Genomic DNA, 11,310 nt, shown 5'->3' with positions numbered 1-11,310 from the left:
AGCGCTGCCTTCACACTATTGCCTGAAGCCACTGCACATGACCTGTTTCACTTAAAAAAACACTCCTATGAATATACAGCCAGATCTTACACAAGTTTACTTGGAAATGCTCTCAAATTTGTTAAAACTTCATACAAAGAAAGTGTGTGGGATCAAAGACCCAGTTGTTTGGCGGCACCCCACGCAATTTCAAATACATACAGTGGGGAGCCTCAATGGTGCCCCTCTGAAACCTTCACCCGGGGCAAAAAAAACCCCAGCTAGCTCTGCAAAGGAGCATTCTGGTTGCAGAAGTGCCCATTAACAGGAACTGCTGTGTTATCCCGTGTTTTGTGGGACATGTGGACTCTGCAGCCGCTTCAGTTTTGCTGTGATTGCTTAGGGTTGCCTGGGTGAATCAGGCACACTAGTTCAGCCCCCAGAGCCCAGACAACCACCCCCTACAGACACATCCTAAGACTTATCACAACTTGGGAACACTCGGCCTAAAACACCACACAAAATGTGGGCAACGGAAAGCACTCCACGAAACAAGCAGGGTTTTACGAAGCCTTAAGAGAACGGCTGTGCCTGGCTCTCTCTCATCCCTGCTCCTAGCCAAATGGTCACATGGGCACCAAGACTGCCAGAAGCGGGGAGAACTCATGACAGCATTACAAGGAAATCAGCGCAGGGCTGAGGAAGGGAGCCAAGTTGTGTGCTGCCGCCATGGCCAGCTTCCAAAAGAGATCAAAGTTGTGCCCTGTAACTCCCTTCGCCTCTTGATTTATACCGTGCTACTACTCCTTCTTCTTCTTCCCAGGCCAATCGTTGTCCAGCTGCCACTGCGAGAGGGACCAATCCCGTTTAGGGAGGAGGAGAAGGGGCGGGGTCCCTTCTCGAGGGCTCACCTGCACCTGCTTCCTTGTTGCCTGAGCATCAGGTGCACCGCTCAGACCTTTCGAGGAAAGTGAGTCGGGCGGGTGGGATTCCCTCGCCACGAAAAGCGCGCGCGAGAGAAAGCTGGCTCCCTTACAGCGCGGCCGCTCTTTCCCAAGCGCCCCCCCCCCCCAGCAGCTCGCGGTCGTCCCTAGAGACGGCTAGCTGAAAGGCCGGCTTCCGACGGCGGATTGTTCTTCACCTGCGAAAGTTGGCGCTCCCTTTTGGAGCGGGCGGGCGCCGGAAGGAGGCCAAGTTCCCCTGGCTCGCTCGCGCTCTCAAGAGTCAGCCTGTTGCTGCGGCAGCGAGTAGTTCCCTCAGAGAAGGACGCCCAGGTAACGACGCTCTCGGCGAGAGGATGGACTGACTCCCTCCAGCCCCGCTTCTCAGGGGGAAGAAGAAAAAGAAGAGGAGGAGGAAGAAGAAGAGACGCTTCTCCGGCGCACAGGTGAGAGCCCACGAGGACGCGCCTTCGCTTGCTTTCTCCTCAGCCGGCAGGTGCTCTCTTCAACAGGTGCCCGGCAAGAGCCCTCTCCGCCTGCGTCTTGCGCGCGCGTGACCTGGAGGGGGGGGGAATCTGCCCAGAGGCGCCCACCTGTCGCGCAGCGCTAAGGGCGCGCGCTGCTCACCTGGCACGAGCGCACCTTGCATGCAACATGAAAGGCAAGGGGGAGGGGCGCGCCTGAGAGACGGGAGGGAGGGAGGGGGGCTTCCTGAGCCTGGTCAGGGGGAGGGGGAGCAGCCGGCAAAAGATGCTGCGTGGGCTGGCGCGGAGCTGGGCTGCCACCTCCTTCCTGTCAGCTGCCCTAAGTGCGGACGCAAGGGCGCTTCAGCGTGGCTGATGCGGGGCAATTGGGGATTTTCTTGCTTTAGCACGGTGAGTTGAGTGGGACTTATTCCCCAAGAAGTGTGCATGGGATTCTATCTATCTATCCATCCATCTATCTATCTATCTATCTATCTGGTAAATAATAATAATAATAATAATAATAATAATAGTTTATTTATACCCCGCCCTCCCCAGCCAAGACCGGGCTTAGGGCGGCTAACAACCAATAATAAAAACAAGCTGATTAAAATACAATTTAAAAGATTAAGATACAACATTAAAACATTAGGGTGCAATCTCTTCATAGGAGGAGAAAGGGAAAAAAAGGGGGGAGGGAATCAAACTGATTTATTTATTTATTTATAAATTTATTACTATTTGCAGATTTATTACCTTTATCTTCCAAGGATCTCAAGGTGGTGTACGTGGTTCTCCCTCCTCATTTCATCCTCACAAAAAACCCTGTGAGGTAGGTTAGGCTAAGGGATGGTGACTGGCCCCAAGGTCACCCAGTGAGCTTCATGGCTGAGTGGGGATTTGAACTCTGGCCTCCCAAGTGATAGTCCAACACTCTTAATTTATCCCTGCGTTGCAGGGGGTTGGACTAGATGACCCCTTGGGTCCCTTGCAGCCCTACGGTTCTACGATTCAATCCCAAAGGCACGTGCCGTGAACTAACAGTGCCGTTCTGCACATGTTTGCTCTGAGGAAAGCCCCTTTCATTTCAGTGGGACTTGTTGCTAGCTAAGTATGTACAAGATTGCAGTCCAAGGCTGCAATCCTGGGTCATGTACTTGGCAGCAAGCCCCACTGAAGATATCTGGGCTTTCTTCTGATTAAAGGTGCATGGGGTCAGTTTTATAATCCCGCTGAATGAACTTAACGGCAACTATGTCTGAGGGTCCCAGTACACTACTGTAATCTCTGAAGAGCTCTGAAATGGAGGGTTGCTATTTACACATGTACACACTCCTTCCCTCCCTTTCTGCATAATAGGCAGAAATCCAACAGGCTATGTTTTTCCTCCAGTAGCTCTGGATTAAGCAACCGGTAAAGGGCAATCCTAAAGAAGCATGTGTATAGCGGGCGATGCAGTTTGGGGATTATAGCTCTACTATTAAAAAATTCCCCAGTTTCACCCCACCTTTCAAATTAGCAAAATGTTGACAGCTAAGGGTTATCTAGCCATAAAAAAAAAACCCAGTTATAAAGTGCATTTTTCTGCTGTGTCCTCAATTGCACCTGCTGAGTTGTTTCCTTGCACAGTACAGGTGCAACTTGGGCCCTCCAGCTATGACTTGCAACAAGCTTAATTAACAAACGCAACATAGAGCTGCTACCTCAATATCCAAGTCCTGCTGCAAAGGCGGCCGCCACTATTAGATAAATGTTGCAATTAACCATTCCAAAAAAAACCTAGTTTATCACTTTTACCTGCTGTTCGAAGGAACCTGCCTCATTCTGGTCTTTGCAGCAATTCAGTGAGTTGCACTCTGCTCGATGGATTCTACGTGTACAAAATACCACACGCTGTGGGTGAAATCCTGGCCCCAGTGCAGCCAGTATGAATGTTCCATCATTCAACACAGCAAGAATGTTTTCTTGCTTCACAAGCAAGCAGGAAACTTCTCAGAAATGAAAGCATGTTGAAGATTTAGGAGAGAGTTTCTAAAGTGCCTGGCCCTACCTGTCATGATCATCAGTTTATGATGACAAACCATAGCACTGTTTGTGTGATAAGGCTGTGCAAAATCTGAAAGCTCCCTTGTAGGAAGGAGCAAGGTTTGCCTTCCATTTCCTTATCAAGCTGAAGGAACACCACCAGCGAACTTTTACAGAAACATTTATCATTGGCTTCTGCAGCTGCATGGAGAACAACCACTTATGTAGTGACTCAGCCGATGTGTGCACAAAATAGAAAACCAGTGAGTTAAGTTTGCAGAACGGAAGGGGCACGCATGTGACTGTCTCCTCCTAGCAGTTCAACTCCCAGGGTGAAGTAGTCCTAGGAAATTGATCCTCAGTCTCCATGCCACAGAGCCATGATAGCTAAATTGAACCTCCATGTTCAGAGACAGTGTACTATTATTTATTAACATCTCACCCTTTGTCATAAGATACCCCCAGGGTGGGTGTATATATATGTCTGACTTCCAGGTCCTGGGAGGGGGAAAAAGGAGTAGCCATTACTATTGTGATTTGTTTGAATATTTCCTTAAGGTATCTGCCTGTCAATTATTGGAACTTAGATGGACAACTGCATTTAAGTCTGATCAGACAGTAGGCCACAATTAGGGAGCAAATGAGATCTACAGTACATGTATCTGGTGTCTGTACGCCTTCAAGGAATGAATTAAAAAGAAATTCCGAAAGTGCAGAAAAATGAGCTATATTTGTGCCATGCGTTCAAAGGGAATGGAGAAGAGAAGAAACAATCCCAACCGAGACAGCACTGATAATTTGGTATATCTGATTATGCAGATATGCTGAAACTAGAATATAGAATACATTTTTAATTATGTCTCTTCTACTTTGAATCAAATTTTGCTCTGCACAAGGTGGCTAGGTCTCAACTGGCTCACAATCCATCCTTATCCATGTTTACTTGGAAGTTGGGGTACTGAGTTCAGTGAAACTTATGCTGAACTGCAGTTTTCTGCTCACTCAGTTTGGGTGGTTTTGGCCTAAGACCAAATCATTTTGTTCCCATTGTCTGCTGTAAACAGCATACCAATGCAAAATTCACAAACCTGAAAAGTTAACATTTCAATCCCACTTAGCAAATTTTTGTAAGCTGATGGTGCTGAACTTTGCTGCAAATGTTCAACTCTAGCTGGACTTGTCAGGAGGTACTGCTGGATCAGAAACCCAGTGTACTGGAAATACTACAAGTCTCTGTTTAAATCTTCAAACCAAAGAAGCTTTTGATGAATTGTGCTAAGCAACTGAATTCTTGGTTGCTTAGCCAGTCTTGGAAAGGTTTAACTACTGCTAATGACTTCATTAGTACAAAAGAAGGTTATGCAGTGTGGAAAGGTTTTAACTCTCCACAGCATTCTAGATGAATTAAAGTTTGCATAGTTTCCTCACCAATGTGCTTAGGAATGGACACAGTTCCTATCCTATGAAATCTATCAACAGTGGCAGGTTGAGAACAGCTGAGTCCCGCTCAATCCTGTCTTTATCTGGGAGTAAGTCCCATTAAATTCAATGGAACTTACTTGTGAGTAGACATGCGTAGGCTACTGCTGTTAGAAGCAAATATGATAAGACACTGACAAATTGTCTTAATGCAAAATGTTGCCCAGTTCTGTGGACATTAGACCTCTTGGTTTTCAAGACCATTAGCTTGCACTTTGCCATTAATAAACTGCAACCCTAAGCCTTCTCAATGAACATTAGACCAAGAAGCAGAGTTCAAAAACAACGTAAGCAAGACATAAGAAGTGGCCTACTGAGCGAGACCAAAGGACCATCTAGTCCCACATCCTATTTTCAGAGTGGCCAATTAGATGCCTATGGGGAACCCACAAGCAGGACACAAGTTTAACAGCATTTGTGGTACCCAGCACACTGTCTTTCGTAGTGGTGGTACACACATCCTCAATAAGCCTTTGAGAGCCTTATCCTTCATTATTTGTCGAATTCCCTTCTGAAACCATCCAAGTTTTTGGGCATTACTACATACAGTAGTAGAGAATTACAATAAACCCGCAACTTATGTGCATTTAACTTGGGCACATTCAGCTTTAGGTAAAGGTAAAGGGACCCCTGACCATTAGGTCCAGTCGTGGCCGACTCTGGGGTTGCGGCACTCATCTCGCTTTACTGGCCAAGGGAGCCGGCGTACAGCTTCCGGGTTATGTGGCCAGCATGACTAAGCCGCTTCTGGCAAACCAGAGCAGCGCACGGAAACGCCGTTTACCTTCCTGCCAGAGCGGTACCTATTTATCTACTTGCACTTTGACGTGCTTTCGAACTGCTAGGTGGGCAGGAGCTAGGACCGAGCAACGGGAGCCCAACCGGTCGTGGGGATTCGAACCGCCAACCTTCTGATCAGCAAGTCCTAGGCTTTGTGGTTTAACCCACAGCGCCACCCGCTTTATGTACTTAACAATAAATAAATTTAAGGGAGCAGACATCCAGGAAAAAATACATTGGTAATCTCACCTGCCATTGCACCCAAAGTGCTTTGACTGTGTGTGATTCTGGCTTTAGGCACGATCCCCAAAACATAACACCCACTTAAGTTACAGGCTTACTGTACACTATTTAGCTATGTACTGTGTGGTGCATTTCTTTTGCCCATCTTGAATCTTCCAAGAGCTTCATTGCATGACCCCAGGCTCTTGTACAGGAACAAATAACTTGAAGCCTTCAAGCAGTACATAATTGTCATTTAAAAAAATAATAATTAAATGACCATTCCTAACGATCCATGCAGAAAGGTTTCTTAAATTTCTAAATATAAAAAATTATACACACGCACACACATATTCTGGTATGGACCACTCCTTCAAGACCCCCTGTTGTGATTATGGAATGCCAGAAGGTACTTGTGATATCTCCAAGTGTGTATTTTTTTTTTAAGACCACACCCACTTATACACTTCGGCCACACCCACTTTTGCATGCAATTCTCAGAAGGTTGGCCATTGGTAAGTGCAGCCATTGGGCTGGAAAAAATGCTTGCTGACCCTTTTCTAGTATGAGGGAGAAAATACCTCTAATCCACTTTCTTCACACTATGCATCTCTTTTTTTATACATCTCTATCCTGTCTCCCCTTACTTCCCACCTAAACTTTAAAGTCCCAAATGTAGATTTCCTCATAGGGAAGTTGCTTCAGTCCTTTGATCATTTGGGATGCACCTTTTCTGCACTTCTTCCTTTTCTAGGATATTTCCTTTGAGGTATGACACCCAGAACTATACAAAGTATTTCAAGTGTTATCACACCATATATTTGTACAACCGAATTATGCAGTTTCCTTTTCAATTCCCTTCCTAATGATCTTAGTAGACATGGGTTTTGATTTTTTTTACAGCTGCACACATGGAGTTGGACATTTTCACTGACCTATTAACTATGATTCCTAAGATCTCTTTTCCAGATAGTCACTGTCAGATCAGACACCACTGGCATATATGAAGTTTGGGATGTTGTTGTTGTTTTTGACCCAATGTGCATCGCTTTATACTTGCTTACATTGAGTCATATTTGGCATTTTAATGCGTTTCTGACAATTCGGGAGAGTTCTGTTTCGAACTCTTCTCAACCCCTTTTTGTTTTAGCCATCCTCAACAGTTGTGTGCTATCAGCAGACTTGGGCGTCTCAGTACTTTCTCCTAACTTCATATTATTTATGAAGTGACACAGTACAGATCCTTGAGGGATTCCACTTCTTACATCCCTCCCATTTGAGAACAGTCCATTCATTCCAACTCTCCGCTTCCTGTTCTGGGACCAGTTACTGATCCATGACCTGTCTCCTTATTCCATGACTTCTAGTTTGCTCAGGAGTCTTTGGCGAGGGACTTTATTGAAAGTTTTTTGAAATTTAAGTACATAATGTCTACTGAATCCTGCCTATATTCTCAATTCAGACACCTCAGAAATGCAGTCGCCCTCCCACTGGTCCTTTGGACACTTTTTGAAAACTTATTTACCCTGGAGTTTGGGTGAGAACGTTGAGAATTCACTCTTCCTCACTGGGCTGTATATAATTTTGATATTTTATGGCTGCTTCTGGTTTAAGATATTGTTGTGGCCCACTCTGGGATTCTTAATAAGGAGCAGGCCCAAAGTCTTCAAATAACTGTTTACTGACACTCTCAAAAAACTGTGAGACGACTTGAAGCACCAATGCTGGTGGTTCTTCTGTGTATAATATAAATATAATAAATAATAAAATACATATTTATTAGCAGGAGATTCGGTTAGTATGATGACGTCATTTTTCACAAGCTTGTTTCTTCAGGGTTTTTATTCATTTATTAACTCTCCTCCTGGGCAGAAAACAAGAGTGCTTTTCTTCCTTTCGGCATCTTGCAGGAGGGCTGCTGCAAAGTGTATTACCTGGTTGGCTCTGCACCCTAGCACATTTAGGGGTGCTACATATTTGGAAAACTGCTTTATGTGTTTTTGTTTTATTTTATTAATAGGTTTACAAGGAAATGATTACAAATCTTCACTTCATACTATTGGGCTGAAAGGGTTGGGGTACCTGGGAGTCCAACAGTAACTGGAGGGCCATATCAGTCCCCACCAGGGCCAGTGGTGATGGGAGATACACTCCAATATCACCAGGAGTGCCCAGCCCCCACATTCCTAACATAGTGCTTTCATCAGCCCCATTATGCCCCCAAGCTGGTCACTTCCTATTTATGCAGTGGTATTTCTGTGGCATTGTGGGTTAAACCACAGAGCCTAGGACTTGCCAATCAGAAGGTTGGTGGTTCCCATTGCTTGGTCCCTGCCCCTGCCAACCTAGCAGTTCGAAAGCACACCAGTGCAAGTAGATAAATAGGTACTGCTCTGGCGGGAAGGTAAACGGCGTTTCTGTGCACTGCTCTGGTTCGCCAGAAGCGGCTTAGTCATGCTGGCCACATGACCCGGAAGCTGTACTCTGGCTGGTCCCTTTACCTATCTCCCTCTTTTTTGGAGGGGGAGGGTTATATTCAATGTTAGTCCTACTCCAGGTAGAATTATAGAACTGTAGAGTTTGAAGGGACCACAAGGATCATCTCGTCCAACTCCTTGCAGTGCAGGCATCTTTCGCCCACAACCCTGAGATTAAGAGTCTCAGGCTCAACAAAGGCGCTATCCTTCAGGACCTATATGAACCAAAACGTTTTTGGCGCAGCCTTTGGGGGGGGGGAGGGGGCACTCGGCCTCAAGAAAGCCCTGGCGTCACAATTTGGAAGCGAGTAAATAATAAAATGAGATGGAAGTGGAGTCTCTGCGTATGGTTACGACGACCCTCTTAGACAGTTCCTTCAACGGAGCCTACTAATCGCGCTCCGTGCGTCCGATGTCTCCCGCACCCCCTTAAATGTCTCCTCCCTACCGCGGACCCCAAGTCGGTGAGGGTTCCAGTTCCTGCTGCTAAACAACTAAACAAGCCTCCCTCCTCTTTGTTCTCCCCTCCAGGCCACCGGCCCCGAGTGCAGCGCATCGCCCAGGACCCCACTGACCGGGAAGGGGCGCGCGGGCGCCTCCTGCCCTCCGGAAGATGGCCGAGAGCGCCGGCACGGCCGCCCCCTCGACGGGGCCCGCGGCCAAAGGCGGCTCCTCGGGCGCCTGGTGGAAATCGCTGACCAGCAGGAAAAAGCCCAAGGAATCGCCAGCGGCTGCGACTCCGGCTGCGTGGCCTCCTCGGCAGGTGCCTGAGCCCTCGGAGATGCTCCCCGCCGCGCCCAGCCCCTCGGACTCTCAAGAGACCCAGCAGCCCAACTCGGGCAGCCGCCGGAACCTTAAGATCTCCCGCTCGGGCCGCTTCAAGGAGAAGCGGAAAGTGCGCGCCACGCTGCTGGCGGACAGTCCCCAGCAGCTCTTCGAAGGGGCGCCGGAAGCCGCAGCCGGGAACCCCGCCCCGGCGCGCCCCGCCGAAGAGACGCCGTGCCAGTGACCACGCCTCCCCGCCGGCCCCTGCCAGGCCCACAGGAGGAGCTGCCTGTCGGATCTTGGGGAAAGGCGGCCTGGTTGCCGCCTCGTCTCCGGCCGAGGGGAGGAGCGTGTGTGTGCGCGCGCGCTCGGCTGCGCTTTTGGGGAACTGTGGCCTAGAGGATCCTGCGCGCGAGTTTGCAAAGCCTCTTTCGCCCTCGCCGAGGGGACAGATGATGGCGAGGCGGGCGCCTTAGTCGACCACGGGGGTCTCCTGTTTCACGGGGAGGGCCGCAGATCTCTGGGACAATAGGAACATGCAATAAGGAAGAGACCCGCTGAAGTTCAGCTGCCCTTTCCGGTCGTGAAATTAAAGTGTGTTCAGCGGGCAGTGTCCCCAACGAAATCGTCATTGTGGTTTATTTCACGCCCACCACCACCTTTTGCAGAAAACCGCCAGTGCGCAATATGCTGCTATATGGAATAATAATGATAATGGAGAATAAGAAGTCTAGCATGCAGCCCCAACTTAGTCCTATGTTTAGGTGTTGCAGTAGATGTCCCAAATTGGAAACAAACACACAAACATGGTAAATAGCCCACTGGTGACCTATATCAATGTGCAGCATTGATAAAACTTACTGCTGCTCTGGGTCAGATGAAGATGTCTTGCTGTTGCCCAAGCAACACTTGAGGTCCATTAAGCAAGTACAGTACAGTAATGTCAGGTTTTCCCTGAAGATGCCAGGAGGGACAGAGTTGGAGTGGCAGAGAGACCTAGTGCTGATAAAGTCAAGTGGAACATCTGTATATATATTTTTAAAAGGCACACCAAAATGCTGAGGTTTAAAATAAGTAGAGGGGGTTCCTAGGTGCCTTTTTTATGAGATTTCAGAACACGTTACAAACCTGTTTTTGAAGGTGACCTGCAACAGGGACCCCAGTTGTCTGCTCTTGCAAGTCACTGTCATGCAAATAGATTCAGAATTCCAATCTCCTGCATTAGCTGCTCCCGAGAAACAAAATTAAAAATGGAAATGTGGATTTTATCCTTTTTCAGCTGCTCCTGCAATAAAAGAGGCCATGCTGTAATTTTTTTACAAAGAACTAATTACTACAGTCCCAAATGAATAACTTCATTTTAATAAAAAGACACAGGGAAAAAACAACAACCTATGGTTCTCTTTCCTTTATGCCAAGGAGGCTTTTTGTGAGTCTAGTATGCTTTTAATAGCCTCCTTTTGGGAAGAGAGGGAGTTGGAAATGTTCCATCTTATCTTATTTCAAGGCCAAAACCTTCTAGTGGCACCTGGAGATTCTTAACAATTGTATTCCTGTTGGTAGAAATGTCAGTAAACGAATCTGTCTGCTATTCAGTGGATTATAAAGGGAAGGGAGGGAGATTATAGTTGGGGAAGTACTACACTTCTTGCTCCCAAATTTATTCTCTACAAAGAAGCAGAAAAAGGAAACAACATTTCATTTTGTTTCTGGTAATTAGAAGCAGCTGCTTCAACTGGAACGCAATAAGGGAGTAATATTTGTCATTCTCGTTGTTAAGAGACGAACATGATACATTTTAGTACTATGGTTCTCAAGTAACCGATACCTCCTCTGGAGAAGCTGAACAAAAGGGACCCAGCCTAAATACCTCTGGGTAAAAGGACTGCTGGAGGAGAACAGAGCTGGGCTGTCTGCTCAGTGCAGTGCCAATAACCCTGCAGCTCGAAATCCCCCAATGCCTCCTGGTGCCAGACCATAGGAGAATGACAGAAATATCTCCAGGAGTTTCTCTAAGTTCAGATGGAAAGATGTATGTTATCTGTAGGATAGGAAAGTGTGTGGCTTTGAGATTTTGATGGGAATTAAATATATATATATATATTGAAATTTTATTTGGTAGAGCACTCTACTGGCACTGTGGTCTAAACCACTGAGCTTCTTGAGCTTGCCAATCAG

The 11,310-nt window shown here is 47.1% G+C and overlaps 1 protein-coding gene across 2 annotated transcripts; it reads left to right on the top strand.

The window, feature by feature from the left end:
- Positions 1-217: 217 nt before the first annotated feature.
- PRR15 (proline rich 15) lies at positions 218-11,218 on the top strand. 2 transcript variants are annotated; one of them, XM_083405262.1, is made up of 2 exons: positions 218-1,366; positions 8,899-11,218. In XM_083405262.1, the coding sequence occupies exon 2, from the start codon at positions 8,981-8,983 to the stop codon at positions 9,374-9,376; it is 396 nt and encodes a 131-aa protein (XP_083261388.1). In that variant the 5' UTR covers positions 218-1,366; positions 8,899-8,980; the 3' UTR covers positions 9,377-11,218. The 2 variants fall into 2 exon arrangements, with proteins under 2 accessions (XP_083261388.1, XP_083261389.1); XM_083405263.1 differs by lacking the exon at positions 218-1,366 and adding an exon at positions 1,675-1,795 and having other exon boundaries at positions 8,899-10,523.
- Positions 11,219-11,310: the final 92 nt, after the last annotated feature.

This window comes from Podarcis tiliguerta, assembly GCF_965153285.1.
Source record: "Podarcis tiliguerta genome assembly, chromosome: 12".
Taxonomy (NCBI): Eukaryota; Metazoa; Chordata; class Lepidosauria; order Squamata; family Lacertidae; genus Podarcis; species Podarcis tiliguerta.
Note: the sequence above shows the minus strand (reverse complement) of the source record. Positions and strands in the feature narration are given on the sequence as shown.